Source organism: Lycorma delicatula, chromosome 7, assembly GCF_047948215.1.
Source record: "Lycorma delicatula isolate Av1 chromosome 7, ASM4794821v1, whole genome shotgun sequence".
NCBI classification, from domain to species: domain Eukaryota; kingdom Metazoa; phylum Arthropoda; class Insecta; order Hemiptera; family Fulgoridae; genus Lycorma; species Lycorma delicatula.
Window position 1 is genome coordinate 94,612,490 of NC_134461.1, and position 24,547 is coordinate 94,637,036.

The 24,547-nt window shown below is 28.7% G+C and overlaps 1 protein-coding gene across 4 annotated transcripts in view; it reads right to left on the reverse strand.

Moving 5' to 3' along the window:
* kst (spectrin beta chain, non-erythrocytic 5 kst) overlaps positions 1 to 24,547 on the reverse strand; it is a 307,475-nt gene that overhangs the window by 111,797 nt on the left and 171,131 nt on the right. For all 4 annotated transcript variants that reach the window (XM_075371630.1, XM_075371631.1, XM_075371632.1 and 1 more), the window contains exons 7-13: positions 22,127 to 22,239; positions 12,097 to 12,284; positions 7,103 to 7,328; positions 3,830 to 3,961; positions 1,854 to 2,075; positions 1,501 to 1,712; positions 81 to 258 (exon numbers count right to left, since the gene is read on the reverse strand). In XM_075371630.1, coding sequence (XP_075227745.1) covers positions 81 to 258; positions 1,501 to 1,712; positions 1,854 to 2,075; positions 3,830 to 3,961; positions 7,103 to 7,328; positions 12,097 to 12,284; positions 22,127 to 22,239 — 1,271 coding nt within the window. The remainder of the gene's footprint in view (positions 1 to 80; positions 259 to 1,500; positions 1,713 to 1,853; positions 2,076 to 3,829; positions 3,962 to 7,102; positions 7,329 to 12,096; positions 12,285 to 22,126; positions 22,240 to 24,547) is intronic.

The following is a 24,547-nucleotide window of genomic DNA, read 5'->3' on the forward strand; positions in this document are numbered from 1 at the left end:
TTACTTATACAACCTGGCTATCTTAAAACAAAAACATTTAAAATTTTCATGCACTAAAACAAAGAAGAAAAAAAACATACTTTGTGTTTTTGTTGTAAACTGAGTATGGCACGCAGATCCTTGGCTGAAATTCCAGCAGTACAAATTCTTTGCTTTTCAATTAACCAACCGTCTTCATCCTCATGATCCTCTACAAACTGATAGAAGTTTCTAGCTTCTTCTAAACGAGCCCTACGTCTTTTACTACTTTCCATTAACCTGTTGTTTTAATGAAAATTATATATTAGAAATAATTATTTAAGTACATAAAATGTTCAAATATAAATAGTTTATTATCTATTCACCACTTTTTTCTACATTTGTGCTAAAAGAAGTGTATAAAAATCTCAATATTGGATGAGGAAAAGTTAGTAGGCAATAATTCACACAGACACTTACTTTTTTATTTTAGTTTAAGTATTTTAAGCGAAAAAAATTTGAATGAAATCATTATATACTATTAAAAACAGCATGGAGTGAATTCTTAATTTCAGTGATCTACAGAAACCACTTCATGGAATGCGGCTGTTGGCAATAACCTTACTTTACACTCTAATTTTCTACTTCCTGAACATTCCGTATTTTATGGAACTATCAAGTTAAATAGAGAAGCAGTTTACAATCATATTACAAAGGCAACTGGACATCAAGTGGTTATGTTCGATTCATTTTCATTAATTTGATTATCAAGAATAATTTTATTTAAATTAGCATTCTTGGAAATTTGAGAAGGCAGTCAAAATTAACAAAATCTAACTGTCAATCTTTAAAAAATATTTTATAAAGGCTTTTGAACTGGAAGAAAATATTTAAAACTACAAAGAAAATTGATTGGAAATACAGAAATCTTTACAAGAATCAGGTAGAATCATAATTGCATTCCTTTGATACATTATGTAACATCAGGAATGTTTTGGGTATTAGATCCTGAAAATTGAAAAGTGCAGATAAAGTGAAGTGAAATTTATAGTGAAGGAGAAAATACCAGTTGCTGCAGTAAGTAAACTATTTCCAATATATTTCAGAAGTTATATAACAATGGATATAATTTTACTGGATGCATTCTATTAGCATTTCTAACCAAAAAAAAAAAATGGTATATTTAAATATATAAAGAAATAAGACAAGGATTTATTTTAAATTGTACAAACATGAAGCACAGGAAAACAACTGTAGAAAAAGATTATAGCAAAATTATCATCAATACAAGCCTATTGCAAAAAGGAAGACAACAATAAATTGAGTAGAATAACAAAGAGAATATACTCTACATGTGTCACAGAATTTTCATTTTAGGAAAAAAATAAGAATGGATAAGTAAGGAAAATCAAAACAGATAAACACAAGCAAGGAAAGCAACATGCAGGAAATGTGCACATATCTAAAACAGAAAAATAAATTTGGAAAATTTTAAATCTATATATTAATGCACTTCTGCATAACAGTAAAAAATGAACTTACTTGTTATGTGCAGTATTTAATTGTTCCAGTCTAGCTTGTAACAAAGGCGCCTCTTTATGTCCCGAAGCAATATACTGTTGACCTTGCCTATTTAGCCTTCTAACTGTTTCACCCATTGCCACTGAAACTTGCATTTCTGTTAAACTGTGTTTCTGTAACAAATCTTCAACTGCCAACAAATGTGGACCCACATCTTCTGATTGGAATGTCACCTATGTTAAAAAATTAAATAAAAAAGAATACTTTGAAAACTACAATTAATGTATGCTTCAAATATATACCAAACAATACAGTTACAGATTTCAACCATTGAAATATGTAGTACCATAAATAAAAATTATGTTATTAATTACCTCAAGATCATTGATGGTTGCTAATATTGTGTCTGTTTCTCTTAAAACAGCCATTAAACTGCATAATGAATTAAGATTAGCTCTATGTTTATCGAGCAACTGCAATAATTCTCCCCATCGTTGCATAACCTCTGCTTCACGCCTTACAACTCTATCTTTGCCTCTGTAATTTTCTCTGACAAGTTCTTCACTCATATTGCGTAAATCATGAAATCTTTCTTCCTAAATTAACAAAAATAAAAAAATTAATATTTGCAGAATAAAATTATAAACAAATAATAACAATTAATTCAAGATAACTTTTAATGCTAAGTATTTAACTAGTTTATATCACAGTGTTGAAATAAATGAACTTTCACTTAATCTTATAAATTACAAATCTAACTTTAGAAATCATTTCCTTTCCAAGCAATCAGATTTTATTTCTCTAAATAATAATAATGAAAAGTTAATAAATAAATATTAAAATTTAATATTTCAATATGTATGAGCATAAATAAGCTGCAAAATAGTACAAAGACTTATAATTAAAATGTTGATAAATAAAGGAATCATTCATCTTACATTTAAACAATATTTAATAATTAGTCTGGGTGTGAGTGCCTCAGTCCACTGTATATGAAGTCATTATGAAAAGGTTGGTAGTGTTGGAAATGAACCACATGAATGTTGGTAAAAAAATCCATCAGAGAAGACAAAACAGTTGAGGCTGAAGCACTTATCTGAGAAAATGTAACTAAAAGAGCAAAGCTCATTGAAAAACTTTAAATAAGTACCAGGAATGTGAAAACAGTAAAACAAAATAATCTCAAATTCAGAAAAATAAAAGCTAGGTGTATATTTACTGCCTTTTCTACTCTGAGCATAAAGAAAGAAGCCACAGTTGTATACAATATATACAATTTGGAAATAATAGAAATATTTTTAAATAATCAAATAACCTGTAATAAAAATGGGTGTACTAATTCATCACACAGACAAAACAAGCAAGCATACAGGGATGGAAATCCAAACTTACCTTCACCACAGGAAGCAAAAACTATATTTTCATCTGAAAAACAGAACCTTCTTTTGAGATTCATAGGAAATATTCTACTTTAACTTTCTCATCAAGTAAAGAGTCTCCAAGCCTCCTGTTGAGTGTCCAAGCCTCACACTGCTGTTTTAATTATGGAAATGCTACGAGAGCTCAAATGGGATGTGCTATTTATCCCCACTACAGCCTGGATTTAACACCATTGGATTACTATCTGTTCACCCCAATTAAGGAATTTTTGTTAGGGAAGAAATTAAATTTGAATGAGGAGTTAACTGATGCTGTGAAAAAATGAGTCTAATGTAACCAAATGACTTTTTCTTTTTTGGGATCAAGAAGCTTACTAAATAAAATATCGAAACGTGTATTGCAGTAGCATGATATGTTTATAATACATAATTATACAACCAAAAACAAATGAAATCTAGTTTGAAACAAAATAAAATATATATATATATATATATATATATATATAATTAATGCTAAATATAAAAAACAATAAAATTAAAAGTATGGAAAGAAAAAACCAATAAAGAAAAATATTGCTGAGGGTCAAATAAAATAAATGGAATTGAGTAATCCCAATTAAGGTAATTAAGAGAAAGTTTTTTGATGATGACTACACAAAAAAAAACTATTAAATGGCAATAACAATAATAATAATAATAATGACAATTATAGAGAAGCAATTAAAAAATGTTAAAAATGATATAAACCAGTTAATTAAAATGTTTCCCATCACACTATTATACAATATACATAGATGTACATAGATTTGTTAGTAACATATACTCACTATCAATGAAATATAATCATTCATCCAATCACATATTTTAATAAGATAATTTGTAACAACTAACTGTTAAAATAAAATAACAAGTTATACAAAAAACTAAAAATAACTAGTTTGTTATTTAAAAATTATTGTTAAAATAAATACCCTAGCTAATATGTCGGCACTGATGGCTTCATGTTTTTTAACAGTAGCATCAACTTGGGCCAAGCTACTGCCATATCTTGGATCTGACAACACCTGTATCATTTCTTTTAGATAACCCTCTCGCAAAACACTCTACAAAAAAAAAGAATTAAAAGTAACATCAGTTGCTTATGTTTTTAATCACCAAAACAGCATTAAGAGATGTAAATAAACTAACAAAATATACAAAATAATAGTGAATCTATAAAATTACTTAATATACATAACATAAATCAACTATATTAGTTCATTACAGCAATGTCAGGTTTATAATCTTTGATAAAATTCAGAGTTTAAGGTTTGGCAAATACATCAATTTGCCATCCTTGACTATACAGCAAACACATTCGCTATAATTTTAGATTGATTCACAAATATAAAATGTCTCCTGGAGCAGCATTTTGATAATAAAATTACAAAAAGATGATAAATTGAAAACAGAAGAAGCTATTACTACCCAGCGTAAAAACATGTTCCTCGCTCTTAGTAATCCCCTACAAAATAATTGTTCTATTTTTAACAAATGAATACAACAATTTTGAAATGATACATTCGACTAATTCTGCACTAAATATTATAAATGTAACAATGGATGACAAAATATTATCTTTTACCAATTACATGATAAATATTGTGATATACGGTTATTACTGTACCTTTAATTACTTACTGGAAAATCAATTATCTGTTTAATTCCTCAGTTAGAACGCTCTCCTCACTGTCATCATTATCTTCAGTGTAATTGTCACTATTATCACTGTCACTACATAAAGAGACAATGAAAGATTCTATCAGAGAATCTATTCTTGGCTTCAATATTCACCTTCGATTTTTTAACCTTTTCACAGTAAGGTTTCCTATGTTCATTGCTCATTAAATTCATTTTATCTTCACACAGTTTCTGCACTTCTGACATCTTAAACATTGTGTTGTGGCTTGCAACATGTCATTTTACCTCTGACCATATCATCTCAATTGGATTTAAATCAGGGGATGATAAGATGGAAGCCACAGAACTTGATTCCTACTTCTTTTCATCATGTCGTCAAATTAGTATAATTTTATGTTACTTTTGTTCAACTTAATTAGTTTGTATAATTGTGGTTTAAGCATCTGAGATGAAAATGGAATATGATGTTTCTGTAGCAAAACAGTCATGTCTTGTTTCTTGCTTGTGACACTGGAAATTTTTCAGAAAGAGTATTATGATGCAGAATATTGTCAATAAGTACACAGACTCAGGAAGAAAGGTTAGGAACTAATTTTTCTTCAGCCCATTTCAAATAATTTTTAGTATTCATGCTATCACGGTAATCACCACTTTTTAATTTGGCTGTTGAAGTTAACATTGCATTTGGAATAAAACCCATTTAACTTTCGGCATGAATTATAATTAAGCATTTACCCTTACTTATTAGTAAAAGAAGTCCTGCAACACTGTCCTAAAACCTATGATTTTTCCATTGAATTATATGATAAAACATAGGATTCATCTAAGTATACAATCACCCAATTACATTTTCTAAAATCACTGATTGCCTACAAGTATGAAATCCTTTTTTGCCTAACATTATGTTTTTTAACTAAAACTTTCCTTTTGTTTTGTGTTTTATGCCACTTAAAACCTAATTCTTTCAAAATTTTTCTTAAACTAGTTTCTCTGTCGTTAAAATTAATTCTAATTTTCAATACTTTACAGAGTTTGTTGGCAGCTCCCCTACCTTTGAGCGAAATTCATTCACAGTTTGCCTAACCACACCTCTATCAAAATCATCTAATCCAGTAAATGAACATTTCAAGTGAAAAGAATGTTTCTTTTTTTAGGGTAATGAATGAACGTTCTGACCCCTTAGATTAAAGAAGTTCTATTTTTTCTTTTTTTAGGCTTTGAACCTGAATCCTGGAAATGCCATAGGCAGCTGAAGTTTACTCTTTACACTTCTGTGTAGTAATTAAATGCTTATCATTTTTTTAATTTTTCTACTGCTAAAGATTCTTTCTTCATGAAATCATACACGTTGTTTATAATTTTGGGCACCTGTCTTCAAAGTTTTTTATGTTTGACAACAGACTTAAATTCAGCCATAACTAGTCAAATGTGACAGAACTAATTTAAAAAGTTTGTAAAGTAAACCACAATAAAAACTTTTTACAAAATATTGTATCGTACATTAATTGAATATGTAACAAAATACAACACTCATGCTAAAAGAACCGCACTGAGAAACAAAACCACAGATTGGACTTTATATACATGGAAAAGAAAAAGAGCAACAAAATCAATTGTTTTGTATTTGAAACATGAAGTTACTTTCTTAATACAGTAAACACACAAAAATACACTTCTTTGTAAACAACAATTGCATAATGTTTATGCTACTAAGAGATAACTAATCATGGTGTTCCAATATTTTGGAGAATATTTCAGGATTAAAAATAAAAATATTTTAAATTCAGATGCAAATATTCATGTAGCAGCACAGCCAGAAAAGTTTTATTCAGATCATAAAAAAATTTTTTTTTTAGTGTTCCCCACACTAAGTAAGCAGGGCAATTTTTTTTAGTAACTTGTTGCAGATACTTTTATGAGAAGTGAGTTTTGATTGCATGGGTTCACGGAAAATTTTAAAGGAATGACTAGAGTTGAACTATTTTAATAATATGAATTTTTTATTATAAATTTAATCACTTTTTTGAAACAGTTTAAGCCAATGAATTTGGAAAACTTATTTGTTTTAAAAATAAAATTATTTTATCTTTTACTGTTGTATTAAAGATTATAAATTTCCAACATTTTAATTTATAATTTTTTTTTAAGAACTGTAAAAGTGTATTTTCTAAAGCTTACTAAACTGTTATGTCATGGACTTAATTGTTACAATATTGTACCTTCATGTAAATTAATAGTGAACACTATGCATACTATAAGGTAAAATTGTATGTTACCTTTCACACTAATTATTAAAAATATAATGAGATTGAAAGAAAGAACATATATTAATTTATTCATCTTTTCCTAACACCTGTTGATAAGTGGTCAATAGAAAATGGCCTCATTCATCTGAACTACACATTCCTATGTTCCTCTGAAGTTGCAATATGTCATAAAAAGTTAATAATGAATAAATTAAAAATATCCTGACACTGAACAAAAATAATTTGTATGCCTGCTTAAAAGGAATGTTGGACAGGAACATGTACACAGTACATGTAGAAATACTCTGTCATAAATACCTTTCTTTCAAATTTATAATTTAATTGTTCCAATCGTTCTTGTCTCAACAGTTCTTGTCGTAAAGCAACTTCACGTCGATGTTCAGCACCTTCTAATTCTTCCCAACATCTTTCTAAATCATGTATAAGCTGGCCATCAGGTGGTGAAAATGGGGGCTGATTTAATGACTTCAACTGTGTATTTATATGAAAATATAAAGCTTCTATCTCACTACGTTCTTTATACCTGAAATACAAATTATATAAATATGTAAATTAAAACAAATTATTCCTTTAATTATGATATTAGTATTGTTATAAAAATCTATAAATTCATTACACAACATTCTTTTTGTCTTTCCTTGAAATAAAATAGAATAATCAACATATTACGTTAATATAAGTGAAACTTTGTGAGAAAGTACAGAAAGGAATTGTCTTATTATATGAAAAGCACAAAAAATCTATTATAGGTCATATAAGAACTGGGGTACAGATAAATTTTTATTTAACTGCAAATTTTAAAACATTTATTATTAACTGTCAAGTCTTTTATCCATTTCTATCTAACTAAAGAATCCTGCAATCAGAAATCAGAAGTTTTTCTTTATTTAATTCTTCCTTCGTAAAAAAAATGTATTTACTTTTTCAATAAATCTTTTGCTCAATTGCAGTGAGTTGCTTTTTTTTGTAATAAGATATATGGTTAACTATTTACAAACACCAATATTTTTCACATTAAAAAGAAAAATTAATCAGTTTTTTTTGGTAATATAACATTAAAAGATTTGCTTAAACATTTTCATTTTTGAAAGTTCTAAATCCGGAACAAATGAAAAATGAAAAAAAAATGTTTAAATATTTAGCACTACCTTAGGAACACCACCAAGATAAACCACCATAAAATACATGAATTAAAAAATTTTATTTTATATACTAACATAATACGCTTCTCTTAACAATAAACAATAAATGTCTTTACTTTATTTTTAAATTACTTTAAAAATGCAGAGACAGTTATCAAAATGTCAAGAAAACAGTACCATTGATACCAAAAACAAGACCTAGCTGAAAAAATTAAACAATTTAAATTAATTTTCAACAAATTTAGATCAGTTATACTTCCCGGTGGTGGAATAAATTTAAATTTCACCACTGAGTAGTGATTGCTTATGAACACTTATCACAATGTTTGTCATAAATCAGAACTTCAAAGACAAGAATTACCTATTTACTGGCAATGCAAAAATTCATTTTTTTTTACCAACCCTCATTTCATAAATTTCCCTCGGATAATATTACAAAAAAGGATGGTGTGTGGGTTTGTCTGTTATATGTGCTCACATTTTTATTTTAGCTGCTATTGGCATAGAGAAAACCAATGGCGGTAGGCTGGATGGCTGCGCACAGCATACAAACGCTTTATACTTCTCGAACAACTCACTCGTTCAAACAGGTCATTGACAGTTCTTGAATGAGTGATTTGTTTGAATGATTTGTACTTCTTGATACAAATGATTTGCCTAAATTATATTTGTGTTTAGAGATAAAAAAAAGTATTGAGATAAAAAAATGCTGTGTTAAAAAATCAGAACTCATTAGCAAACAGCTAAAAGGAATTTGAAGCTTTTTGATGTTATTAGTTTACTAAATTCATGAATGTTATTTATTTACAATTGGCTAAAACATTTAACAAAATCATGTGTAATGAAACATAAACCATGTAACATTTTCTCACTTTTTTAGGCCCACTTTTTTCCTAGTATAATATTATTTTTTCACTTTGAATATAAAAAAGGACTACAAAATAGAAAATTTACAAAAGAAACTGTTATTGAAAAGATTCATGTATTGAAACAAATGTCTTTTACTCAGAAAACAAATTAAAGTCCAATCAATAACTATATTTCACTTTTAAAGAAATATAGTAGGATCCCAATAATTCATCACCCGTTAATTCATGTCATTCAATAATTTGTCAGCCCTCTGGAAAATTTGTGATTTTTATTTTAGTTACAATACTGATACACAAAAGTAGATTAAATTCTTAATTGCTAATAAAAAGTACTCTATCTGTTTAGGCCCACAGCATAAAAATACACTTAATTCCAACCGATGTTTTTATATGAGCCTACTATATGTTATGTATAAATTACAGTAATTATGAGAGAAAAGAACGATAAAGTTACTTTACATATCTTTCATTCATAAAAAAATTTTCATTTGGGCACTATTATATAATTAGTATTTACATATTTCTTACACAGTATAGTAGTTTATCAAAAATACTGTATTACATCATTTCCTTTTCGTTTCTGAAATTCATTACAGTATTGAACTTTGTGCTGTGTGAAGCAGTTGTTCATACTAGTGTTGTAGTGTCATACCTATTACTGTATACTGTAATTACGGAGCAAAAATGTCCAGCAAACATAGAAGTTATAAAAGTTTAGAATTGACAAAAACGTTTGAGATTCTTCAACGCCTGCATAAGAGTGAAAGTGCCACTAAACTATCACAGGAGTTCGGAATCTCTCATACATCAGTAAATGATATTAAAGAAAATTCTGATAAAATAGAAAATTTGTGAGTAAAATGGAAGTTGATATAACAACCAGAAAGATTATAAAACAGCAAAAAATGCTGAACTTGAAGGGAGGCAGTGTACATCTGCTTCACACAGTATCGAAGTCAAGGCATACCCTTTAAGTGGCTCATTAATTATTGAGGCTGCTTTTCAAATGAATGAATGATTAAATGACGATCCAGATTTTAAAGCCAGCCAGGGTTGGCTAAATGGATTTAAAGCAAGGCACAGAATTTGTCAGCTTGCAATTCAGGGTGAAAAATTAACCGCTGACAGTCAGGTTGTATCTGACAACTGTGATAAATTTAGTTCAAAGATTAAAAGTCTTAATTTAAGTCATATGCAGGTGTATAACTGCGACGAGATGGGATTGTCCTGAAAGGCGCTTCCTAAGAAAACCTAAGCATCTTCTTCCGAGAGCTCTGCGGCTGGATACAAAGTAAGGAAAGAATGCATCTCTGTTCTTCTGTTCTTGTATGTTTTAACGCAAGCAGCTGTCATTGACTTCCTCTAGCTGTTAGTGGCAAGTCAAAAAAACTCGAGTTTTTAAACATATAAATCATGACTTATTACCAGTGAAATATTTTTCATAACGGAGTGCCTGGATGACGCAAGAAATTTTTAGCCAGTGGTTTTAATACTGTTTTATGCCTAGAAGTCCAGCAACATCTTAGAAAAAATAATTTACCAGAGAAGGTGTTACTTGTGACGGATAATGTTCCTTGCCATCTGGTTGAAAAACTGAAAGCACTAGATGGCAATATAATCACTGTATTTATTCCAGCAAATACAAGCTATTTATTCCTCCCTATGGACCAAGGGATCATAGTAAGTATGAAGTAACATTATAAAAAATTATGTAAAATTTAATTTTCTGAAAAAATGAATTATAGGTAGAAGATTTTTGGAAACAGTACACCATAAAGGATGCAATATAAAAGATTGCTGATGCTTGGCAAGACATCCTGGAAAAGACCTTGAAGTTGAGCTGTAATAAACTGTGGCCTTACCAGCTATCAGAAGCAGAAACTGAAGAAGAAAATGCATACAAAAATTTGAAATTGAAAGAAATTTTTAACAGCATTCCTAGTTTAAATGATTTTATAAATAAGGAGATAAAAGAATGGCTAAAATTAGACAACACAGATCTAGGCTACGAAATATTATATTTAATTAAGAAATTTTTAATCATTAAAAATAAAGAAAATTTAAAGAAAGGTGCAGAATATGAAGAATTCAATGATAATCCGGCGAATAAAATAAGCTGCAAAGAAGTTGTGGAGATGGTGACAAAATACATCGAGTGGTATTCTGATCAAAAAGAAGCACAAGTGGTGAAGTTAATTACTATGCAACAAGTTCGTTAATTCGCATTAGCAAATGAAAGGAACGTTAAAGTGCAAAGAAAAATTACAATTTTTTTCAAAAAATAAAATGAATTGTAAATATGTAAACAAATTTAAATACAGTCCCTTTTAGTTAATAGGTTTTATAGATAGAACTGTTTAAATAATAAAACATAGGCCTACAATGTTCTGTAATTACTGAGTGTTAGTCTTTGGCTTGCATATTATAGTGTTTTATGTGCAGTGATGTTTTTTTTTAAGTACATTACAGTATAGTATATATATAATTTTTATAAAAAATTGTTTTAGTGAATGGTTTACTTATGTAAATATACTACATACATACTGCTGTATAATAAAATTCTAAATGTTGAGTAGAATAATGTAGTTAAATTTCATCAGTTTGCAGTCTTTTTATGACACGTTTAATAATGGGAGGGGGGATGATAACAGTTAGACCAATACACTATTAATTTTGATGTAACCCAACTTTTGTTATACTATTCGGTAATTTGTCATTTTCATTAATTCATCACCCCTTAGCTCCCAAAGGTGACAAATTATTGGGGGTCTACTGTATATATATTTTAACAACTAATTTTGAATGACATTAAAACAATATTATTTTCTTTTATTGGTTATTAAAATTAACCAACAAAATCTACTTTCATAATAAAGATAGCATATAAATATAACTCAAAATGTACACATAGCACAGACACAATTAAAAAAAAAAAAGAATAGATTAAAGGAAATAAATGAATTACAGAGATAAAATGAGAAAAATAAAGAAAGAAATGACAAATTCATGAAATGGTAAATGTGGATTCAAGGCTTACTTAAATACCAATTAAAGAAAAGAATATCAGAAAGATTAACAGAAATTGGTAAAAAGAGGAAAAAACAATGATGATAGGAAGATCTAAAATAAAATATACTACCAGTACTGAAATAAATAGAAAAAAAGAACAAAGAATGAAAACAATTTGTGTGAGAAATGTGTAAATGCAGAAATCTCCTGATGATGATGTCTTAAGTATATATATTTAACATATAAATAAGTTATTAAGTTAAAAACTCACTTTGGTGGTTTCTCAACTGTACGGTACTGTTTAAACCTAAGTAATTCCTTTTGTATTCCTTCCAATGAATTTGGGAAATTGCGATCCTCCAACTCTGTAATTTTCTTTCGAATCCATTCAAGTAAATCAGTTGTTAATCTTTCATAATGAACTTTCATTTTATCAGCATCCATCATCTGACTAACTATCTGTAAATTATAATGCAATACATGGTAATAAAAACTAAAATAACACTACCTGACTAAATGTAGTTATTTTTACATATATAATATACTGAAAATCCACAATCAATTTTGTTTCAAATAAATGGTTGTGTACAACTTTACACATAATTTTTCACAGCTCAATTTCTCCTACTGTAAGAACTGTACAATTAGATTTTTTTGAATTATCATAACAAACATAAATTTCAAAGAAATAACAGGCAACGTGTCTTACCATTTTTTAATCAAAAATTAATAATTCAGTAAAAAAATTATGTAAGAAATTACAGAAATTATGGATTATAGAAATTAACATTCAATTTAATAACTTTTACAGACTTTTAATCATTTAGCAAGATAATAATCTACAAAGCATTACTTTAACTTATTAAAAAAAATCATTGCACACATCTGATGAAAATTTAAATTGAAAAACAGTATTTTGAGCAACAGGGTACAAACCAAAATTAGTACAGGTAATTCAATATGTATTGCATATATATGCACGACTATGACTATTTTGTTGGTGAACGTTTAGAGGTTCTTTAATAAACAAAAGATGCAGCAATGTAGCCCTGAAAAGATACGAGACTACACATTTATTTTTTTGAAAATGATAAATATTGGATAAAGAATATAAAAATATAAAATTATGACATCATTTCTAACGATCTATCATTATTTTTCACCAAAAATTTCGCAAACTCTTTAGTCAAAAATGGTGTTTAAAACCTCACATCTCAATAAAATACACACAGTTCAAACAAGTGGACATTATCCTACCCATTTTGTTAATCTATTGGGTCATTCCATGTCAAGTGGTCCAGTTTTGAAAATTGTCCCCAGTTGACCATCCCCAAATATCATCAAATCTTTGGTGGAGGTTCCCCATAGTCTGAAATGGCACTTTACCAAATTGCAGCTCTTAAACCGCTATGGCTGATTTTTTATGGCCTCTTGAAAAAGGGGTTCTTACTTATAGTTTGTAAACATGTCAAAATTGTTATCTTCGACTAACAAAATTGACTATTATAAAGATACAGATTTGAATTTTGAGACTGTTGTTGGTTAACTTTTTATGCTACATCTGAATATGATAGTCACAAGTTTCTTTTGGAACCTGATTTTGAGATATAGCAGCTGAAATTCAGTCAAAAATTAGTCGCAACATTTTGGAAGTCAAAGTTTGAGCTTATACATTTCCTTATCTAATTCTTTAATCGAAATGAGACTTTGTAATTTGAAAAAAGGAATAATTATGCACAGGATTCTGCAATTTCAAAGCAACTGGAATCTTATGTCAGGAGAAATCCATCACCAAATTAGGTCAACAATTTTTTATCATGATTTTTGGCCTATATTCGAAGGCTTATATCTCAGGTATACCTTCTCAAATTTTGTTAGTTCTATAATATGTGGAAAGGTAAGCTTTTAAGCAACATAATCCATGCATTTTGTTTTCTGATCTGTATATTATAGTAGATAAGAAAGCTTTTCAAAGATAATTAATCTTTTACATGTGACAGATTTTTAATCTGCAGACATTTCTAGTTAACTAAAACAGCTGAAGGTGGAAAAACATTCAATGCTTAAGAATATTATTAGATTTTTTAAAGAATGTTCTAAAATTTACAATATCTTAAAAAGAATTTGCAGTGTCCCAGAAAATGTTGAACTAGTGCAGAACTTTCTAAGCTGGTCTGAAAAAATGCATTTTCTAAATTGTTCTAGAAATTTCTAGAATCCTCTGGAAAACTCCATTCTACATTACAGAAAGTTCTAGAACATTCTGCAAAACTCCATTCTCCAAAACATTCCAGAAATTTCAGGAAAATCCCATTTCTTCTGGAACATTCTAGAACTTCCGTTCTTTACTTTGAAGAAAAGGTATATAAGCATCAACATTTTGTGAATTAGCATAGTTGTTAGTGAACAACTTCTATAATCAGTTGTGACATTTATTGTTATCTCCAACTGTGTTTTGAATTGTTTCAAAATGAGTGAAGTTCTTGGCCCCTGCCATTTTGTCAAGCCTGGTGGCTCTGAATGCCCCAAGTCTTTAATGTTTAATTATGGAAAAGCTTTTTTGTTGCCTGTGAAAGAACTATCAGCAGGAATCTAGAATTAGCTCTAATGAAAATGCTGACATATGTTCCTATCATAAAGTTGTTTTGCTGACAAAGTTTGAATTCCTACAGAACTGCTGTAATTCATTTGAAAAAGCCACAAAAAAATTGTGGCTTATTGATTGATATTGATTCTGCTGATCAATTTAAAACTTTAACAAATTATGACTTGAAGCCAGATCAAAAGTTATACCCACGATGTAGGTAAGAATTGTCTCAAAGAGAGATTCGGCCAAAGAATGATCAACCAGAATCAGAATTTAGTGATGTGGAAATGCTAGAGGCTTCTGGAAGAATGGATGCCTGACTGTCACCACTTGGAATCTCTCCTTTGAAGCTTAAATGTGTCAACAAACTGGATTCAAAAGGCTAGCTGAAGCAGAAGGTAAGAAGAGCACAAGATGCTATTGCCACTACAGCAGCAGCTGCCGTTGGTTTGAGTGTTACTGATGTAATGCAAACATTAAAGAGTTAGCAGTGTCAAGGATGTAAAGATCTGATTGAAGAGCTCAAAGCCAAACATTTGATCTCAGTTTGCCCACAAGTTCAGATTTTGACACTGGCACCCCTGTAGCTGGAGTACTGAAAAAACAGCTGATGAATTCCATTTGCATTTTCAATGCAAATGGTGAAGCAGGCCAGGAAGCTCAAATCTGAAATTGGTATTTTGACGACACCAGAAAAAAAAAGGAGGAAAAAATTGAAGGATGATATTAGACTCCTCAATTTTTTTGAAGAGTATGAATTTTCCCAAATCTGTCCATAAAATAAAGATTTTGTTCAGTTAGAATCAACAGTGAAAAAGTCCACATGCAGAAACATCTATTTCTGTGCAACTTAAAAGAGATGTTTATAGCTTACTGCACTCATTATGACCGAGAAATTAGCTACTTAAAATTTTGTGAACTTAGGCCAAAGTGGTGCATTACAGTTGGTGCTGCTGGCACACATTCAGTTTGTGTTTGTACCAATCATCAAAATGTTAAGACTGTAATATCTGCAATAACCATCAAGGACGACTACAAGGTATTCACTGAGAAAACTGTCTGCAGCTTGGAATGTAAGAATTGCATGCTACAGCATCGTGAATAGTGAGTGTCCAGGAAAAACTGGATTGAAGTCCTATTTATTAGATGAGATTAAAGATTATGACTTGTAGGAACTAATCGAATATAAGCAGTGCATTCATACAGACAGAGACACATTAAAGATGTAACAGGCGACTAATGGAAAATTTTATTGAAAAGCGCTTTCCTTAAAGGTTTTTTGCCTGACTAACCACTATTTTGTTTCAAAACATCAAAGTTCATATCTAAAAAACTGAAGGAAAATTTAAATGATAATCATACCATTATCGTGATGGAATTTCCTGAGAACTATTCGTTTACTGTGCAAGATGCTTACAAGGATTCCATTGGAAAAATAGCCAAGCTATACTCCATCCATTCATGGTTTATTACAATAAAAACCAGCTTCAGAATCTTATCATTTGCATGATCAGTGATTGTGTGCGCCATTATATCATTGCTGTTCATATATTTTTGACTGAACTGATCTAATGACAGTGACTGAAATAAAGTATATACACTATTTCAATGATGATTTAGCTGCTCAATACAAGAATTTCAAGAATTTATCAATTTATGCCACCACAAAGAAGACTTTGGGATAACAGCTGAATGGAACGTCTTTGGTACTAGCCATGGAAAATCACCTTGTGATGGAATTGGAAGTACTACAAAACGATTAGCAGTATGTGCCAGTCTTCAGCGACCTATAGAAAACCAGATATTGACACCAAGAGACTTAATATCCAAGAGCTAAAATCCAAGTCAGCAGAATCTCAAATGATGCTTCATTTTTTGAAGCTGATGTTTATGAAACTGATAAACCTACTCACTTTCCAGCTTGCAACCAGACCAATACGTGGCTTGAATGCATGACAGTACTTGGTGGATTGGAAAAATATATGGTATATCTTTTGAAGAACATGATGCTCTCATTAGTTTTATGCACCCTCAGGGTGCAGCTCATTCTTAACATTGGCTCCCTATAAAGGACACTTGCTGGATTCCAGAACCCTATAAAGGACACTTGCTGGATTCCAGAACAGCACAATTTTTTTTTATTCTTGAAGCACCATCAACAATATCATCAGGATGACAATATACATATCCAAAATACATCCAGTCTCTGATTGAGAAACAATTTAAGCTGAAGTGGAATTAAAAGAATTTTCCTAAAAGGTTTCAGACTACTTTAATTATTTTTATTTTATTTTAAAGTTACTGTGTTCTATAATATTGTAATACTTTATTGCACTCTGCTATTACTATTACAACTATATTTCATTTGGTTTATGATTTTAGTATTTTTGTGCATGTGTAATAAATATTTAAAAAAATTGTGCTTGTAGTAGCAGACATAATTAGTTGAAACTGTCTTCTCTTCATTCAACAGGAGTCAAGGTACAGCTAATACAGTTAACCTTTGTATTAACAGGCATCAAAATGGATGATATTACTTAATAAAAAATTACTTTTTACTAGAAAGTATTCATTTAATCCGTAAAAATTACGAAAAAACTTGCTCCCTGTATGAAAGATGCATTATCTTTCAACTGTTTTTTCTGCCACTTGTAAATTACGGGTCAAAAAGCAAACTGTATGGATTTTGTAGTTTAAAACTTGCTCTTTTTAATTAATAAAATCTAAGAAGGTATACCTGAGATATAAGCTTTCAAAAGTAGGTAAAAAATTGAGCTAAAAACTTTTTGACCAAATCTGATGATATCTCCAAATATAAGCCTGCAGTTGCTTTGAAACTTTAGGATCTTACACAAAATTATGTCCTTTTTCAGATTACAAAGTCTCGTTCTGATTAAGGTACTAGATAAGAAATTATATAAGCTCAAAACTTTGACTTACAAAACGTCACAAAAACATTTTATCTGAATTTCAGCTGCTATATTTCAAAACCAGATGCTAAAAGAAACTTATGAACATATTTGAATTCAGCATAAAATGTTAACCGAAAATATTAAAACAAACCAATAGCGTATTACTGCCTTCGAAATTAAAAGTCAAAGTTAGAAATTTATGCTTGAACTACTAATAAGTACCCTTTTTTCAAGAAATCAAAGAAAATCAGCAATATCAAACATAGTGCTACAATTTGGTAAAATGGCATTTAAAACCACAGTGAATGACCACGCAAAAATTTGATGAAGTTTGGAGATGGTCGACTGAGGACCCTGGTCCACTTGACATGGAATAAACCCTTATTCACAGTTCTGTCACATTCTGAGATAAAAGAGACAAATTTTGGAGCTTTATTGCAGTCAATTCCAAAAACTAAGATATGGAAATACCAATCACAACCTGTGTAAAGGAAATTCAAAACAGACGAAAAGAGAACTTCCCAAAACATTTAGAAACTATTGCTAATTTCCCTATCTCTATAAAATAAGATATTCTATTATTTTTTTTTTAGCACCAAACATGGAGAGAAGAGTAGTAATAGAAGACAATTTATTAGATAATAAAAACATCCTGGATTTTAGAACAAAAGCTGGTACTTTCTTATGTATAAAACATTTGTAATTTTTAGTCTTACTTGAAAATTTAGAATTCAAAAATTCAATTTTCTAAAAATTAATAATATATATAATTTATTAGTAGGGGCTAATTTCCAAATTATTAATTTGGTGAATTGTTGTATATGTAATCAAATATATAATCATTGCTGTTATTAATATTAGAACTATTATTACCATTTATTCAGTTCATGACGTCACCTAAAAAAAAATAATTCTGACTCCATGGCTGAAGATGGTAATTAATCTGCATTAATTAACTGATAACTAGCTGTATCTGTACTAATAATTAATTGGTCTGTAAAGGTTTATAAACACAAGAAGTACAATGTTCAGATAGTAATTTAATTGTAAAACTAAAAATAAAAATATATTAATTATATTTAATAGAAAAGATTATATAAGAATTTTTTCAGGGATAATATGCAGTAATATTTATTTTAAATCAAACTATCATGAAACATTGAATGTTTTGTAACCATCATTAAAAATATAATTAATTAATGATTTTTTTTCAATTGATTTTTTTTTTAATAAAAGCTAGTTTTGTGCAAATGAATCTACCAAAAGCCATATCATTTTAAAATATGAATAAAGGCTAGTAATGGACATTCTGCAGGATATCCATTCATTGTTAATTTTTGACTTTGTCACTGTTTATGGTTAAGTGTAATTTAGAAAACAGACATCTAACTTTTTTTGATTAATTTTATTTTAAATAGGGTATAAATAGTTAAAATAATAACTAATACACAAATTTTGCAACCAATTTTTTATTTAATTTTTACTCATTAACCTTTTTATTTATAAAATAAAAAAGTTGAAATATTAAGCAAAAGCCTAAATATAGTTAAAATTAACTCTCCTTGTATACCAACCTCTGTTTTAAATTAGTAGCATCTCAGTCTTCCATCTGTAATTTCTTAAGTTTAAATCAAGGTAAAATTTGGCATCGTTTTACTTGCTACAAAACACATAACTCCACGCACAAGCTTTGAGAATGTGTGACAAATAATTATTATTTATAAAAAAGTTTGGAAGGGATGAAAATAACAAAATGCCAGTTTATAACTAGGAATTTAATTCTGTGTTAATGATTAGAATTAAAAGGTCAGAATACAACAAATCAACTAGTCAGTCAGTTATGCAATTTTTAAGATAAAATGGCTTTTTCAATAAACTTTGAGAAATAAACCCCTAGTAAATCATTTTCTATTATTACCCAAAATTTTATAGTAAATGTGTAACAATAGACAAGTAAGAAATTCACAGTAAAAAAATCTATGGATCTTTTTCATGCTCTTCCTCAGTGGTACTAAAATTGATTTTAAAGTGATTTTTATGTTCTTAATAAAAATAATTTTATGAAGGATCATCCTAACGTTATAATATCTGCCAATCCCTGTGACATAATCCACTGTATTTGTCCTTCACCTGGAATATTCTAGTTTGAATGCCATTAGACTTAATATTTTCTACAGACTATAAATATTCATTAAAATAAAAGCAAAGTAATTATGACAGAACATCAGTCTACAGTTACACATATGAATAAACAGATTTTTTAAAACAACCATTAAACTGACTATAAATATAAAGCGATTATATTAAAATGCTATGCGAGTGTATGAATTAAGCATTCTTCATAAAGTCTCTAGGATAACTAATGTTGCTTCATTTTCAAGGAAATAAGCAGTTGTAGTTGATGAAATATATTAACATAATATATGTATCTTAGTAATATATATATATCAACCTTAGTAATCAATAGTGTTATATTCTAAATAACTAGAACTCAATCTTATTGAACTACCAGATGGAAAGGTAGGAATCTACCCTTACCACTAGCCCAACACAATCAATATTTTTTTTAAAATGAATACATATGAATAAAGAAATAAGTAATTTATTCATAAGTGCTTAAGAATTAATCTCTTAACACAAAAAATAGGGTCAATGGACAACTTAGGCAAAAAAAGGTTCAAAACTATCATTCAAATATGTAAAACTATTTTCCAAACAACCTATTCACAAGTGTTTGAAAAAAAGTGTTGACTTAAAAATACCAGCAGTGAAAGCATAATTTTGCAGAATATGCAGGCAAAACCAACTATAGATTTTCTATTGCAATCTTTTCCATTTTTCATAAAAGATTTTCCACTTCCTATTCCAATCTGTTGTGTAACAACAGCCTTGAATAGAAAAAAGTCCATCCATATATATAGAAACAAATTATTACAATTGTTATGAAAGAGTATAAAGAAGATTAAATTTAATATACAGTATTGCTTTATCCATTTTTTTTTTTTTGGGTGGAGATATTACATTGGTTACTGTAGTAAGTAAATGGATTGTTTGAATTTTTCATAAATTTTTATTGTCAATAAAAAAACAGAGGTCAAATTTAATAATCAATAAATAACAGTCAAACTTTAATATGAATACATCGCAGCATTCATTCAAAATTAATAAGTCATACGATTTCATTTCAGATGAAATCATACTTAAATATCAGTAATATATAAAAAAAATTACTAATACTTGACTAAATAAATACTATGTCAATATTTAATAATAAAAGTTTTGTAAAAAAACTTTGTAATTATAGCTGAAGATGACACACTCATAATGTAATTATTTCTAGAATGAGAAATCAGTTTAAACAAAAAAAGATAACAAAATCATGACATAATTATTTACTCGAACACAACTTGAAAGATGTTATTTTCCTTTAAATACTATATAAATGAAGCTGATTCTTTAAAAGATCCAAGGCTAATAATAAATTTAGATAAGATAAAAAATTTCACAACAAATTTTTTACTAATGAAATAACTTCATTGTTATGTAAATCACATGAAATGGAAAATGAAAAAAAACATACACCAAACAAATATGATGTTAAAGAATTCCAAGAATATATTATAAATAAGACAAAGAACACTAAAGGAGAGTCAAGGACAATCACGTATAAGTTAATATGTAAACAGTTAAATGGATAATAAATTCATACCGCAGAAAGACATCAAATTAAATTAATAATAATAAAAACATATTGTCATCTGTTTTATTACAGGCATTATAATAAAATAAATACATTTATTTTATGCATACACAATGTAAATGTATAACTCAACTTTAAAAAAAATTTGGTAGATCCAAAGGAAAGAGCATTGCAGCGTCCCTTATACCACTGAAAACACTGGTCCTTCAGTACATCAAATTTATGAAATTGTTTTTTAAGGTAAAATATAAATTTGTTATATAAATGCTATCTCATGTAATCTTATGAAAAATAATTATAAGTAATGATATTTAAAAATGCCTAAAAATTATTATTTGTAACCTAAATAAATTTAATACCCACAATTTTATATCGTTCTTTTAACTACGATTTTTTCTTAAATACACAATTTTCCATAAACTCATCTACTTTCCCCTAGAAGACTTTCACTAGAAGGGCCAGAAGCCTACATGAAAAAAATGTATAGCATGTAAAATATGTCACACCTTACCAAGATCCACACTTTCAACTTGAAGATTTCAAATGGTAGACACAGATTGCAATTAATACTTTAATACTTTAATTAGTATAAATTGAACCTCTTATTGTAATAGGATCAACAAATAGAATGGTAGATTCTGACAAAAATTTCTCAAATGCCTATAATTTCATTGACAAACTATATATTTCTTTTTTTAAAGTTTATCCTGTAATGTAAATTAAATCCTATCGTTGATCCTTTTATGTAATTTTTTCTTTCATCACAGGGAAAAAAAAATTAAATCTCAATTTCTCACAAACTTATAGGACTTACAGAGTTTTAAGAAGCTAATTAACCAGTTCATATCTCTGTACAATATGATACATTTACTTATTTTCCAAACAAGTTAAAATTTAAGAAGTCAAAATATTATGAAAAGTTTTTAATTTATTAATTAATACAAATGAAACTTTTAAAAATTCAAATGTTCCCACTCTCAAATGTATGCATATGCATACACACAACATCCTAATTAAAATTCTGGATTCAAAATTTGACGATTAAATCGTTAATATAATTAATGTTTCACACAAATTAAAAGTAAAATAAAATAAATCTTACATTAGCAATCCTTCTCCCACTTTTCATTTCATTTTTCATCCTAGCAAATGTATGATAATAAGATGCCACATAAGTTATAATGGATTTTTCATCTGGCCTGGTTGTATCAACATCTACATAGAAAAAAAAATAAAGAACACACTTTATTGTATTCACTACTATAATAAAATAAACATTAGAAATAAATATCCAGTAACACAAAATTACTATATACATACACAATTAGGTAAATAATAATATTACCTAAACAGTATTTAAATTTTAAATGTATATATACGTGTGTGTATGTGTGTGCACGCACATGCGTGCGTGCGTGCGTATTAACTGCTGATGCAAAGTATGGTAAATCGTTACGAATACATATTTGAATGATTGAAATTTAAAAAAAAACTTCTTTTTTCATAAGAAGGATCATCCATGAAGAAAAGAACAATAAATTTGCATGTAAACTTTTAAAAAATATTTTTTTTGCTATCAACAACAAAATTATTTTTTCTACATAGTTACCAACTAAATTTAATCATCAATCATATAATGGCAGTAGTTTTTTCTATTTAATTAGAAATCTGGCCCTAGTTTTGGTAGCCAGCTAAGCCAGCTCTTTGGCCTTATAATCACTTCCAAAATGATTATCACCCAAAAATTCTTTCAATTGAGGAAACTAGTGAAAATTTTTGGAAATCAGGACTGTATGGTGGGTTGCGAGAATACTTCCCAGCAAAATTTTTGAAGTAATCCTTGAGTTGTTCCCTTGGAATGGATGCAAGCATTATAATGAAAGAAGGCTTGACAGTAGGATTGAACTGCTTCTTAATCTTGTTTTGAGCTCAATTAAAATTTTTACAGTAAACCTACAGATTTACTGATGTACTACTTGATATAAAATCAATAACTAAGAGCTCTTTCTAGTGCCAGGAAATGCTTGCTATCACCTTTCATGTACTTATAAGTTTTCTTGACTTTCTTTACTTCTAAAAGACTGAAAAACCAAGTATCACTTCTTCATAACTTTACTTCATGTAATTATTACATTTCATCTTTTGAAATATAATTAATAATTTAACCACATAAACATAAATTTAATGATCGACAAACACATATATGCTATTAACATACTAACTGAAATGAATTCTGGTACACTAAAATTACCTGAAACATATAAATATACTTAACAATTATTTTGTCCAGTGCAATTATGAAGTCTTGTAATCAGTGAAAATTTTAACTCGGGGCTTAAAAGACTGTGAATGATTACATGATACCGATTCACTTAACAGGCATTTTATTTTTAGCAGTTCTACAATGGAATGTTGGTTGTGATTAGTACATAAATAATACATATATATCACCAGAGACAATATGATTAAGAGATTCACTGCCCATTCTCTTATACTTACATTGATCAAATCAACAAATATCATGTAGAAAACTTTGGGTTCTTCTAATTGTTTGCTCTATACTTTTTCAGACTTTAGTCAAGAAACTCACCTAACACAACTTTTTATGTACCCAAGATGTTTACAGACAAATTCATGCAGAAGAGATCATAAAATATGAAAGAAGAGCAATAAAATCCATCAACAATAAATTGTCTATCTTCACATACTTCATTGTTGACTTTCTGCTTCAGTTCATCACAAAAGAGACTCTCTCTTTTTTCTGTTTAGCCTCTGCCTTGTACAGTCTCAAGTCGACCACTCCTGAGATGTGTGGTTAATTGAAACCCAACCACCAAAGAACACCGGTAACCATGATCTAGTATTCAAATCTGTATAAAACTAACTGCCTTTAATAGGATTTGAACCTTAGAACTCTCAACTTCAAAATCAGCTGATTTGCAATGACGAGTTCAATACCAAACCAAGCCAGTGTGTTATCACAAAAGAGGCTAGACCAGATCAATCTTTGTTGTGAATCTTAAACTTTAAACACGTTGATCTATAATCATTCAATTAACAACATATATCAACTTTCTCAAAGTTGATTTATTTTAGCAACTCATCACATATTTCCCTTTCCTACCTATAGGGCTAATACTTTTTATCGTTTCTTAGAAACTAGATAAGTTTAAATTTTACATTTGACTAATTTTTTCTCATTTTTCCACAAACAACACTCAAGAAAATAATAATAATAATATATTCACAATCATAATTAATCTTTAGCTAGATTTTTTGATCTCGTAAAAATCTATTGTTTCACAATGTAAAAACAAATATCAATATGATTAAACTACGAAATACTATAATCGTAATACTAATCAAGATACAAATGAGATAGATTCACATCAATAACACAGATATCAAATGAAACTGCCAAATTTACAACTATAATTGAAATTTCTAAAAAATAAATTGCAGTGAAGGACATGTTTTCTTATGACAAAATCTCTGTCAACATTACCTAATACAATCTGTTTAT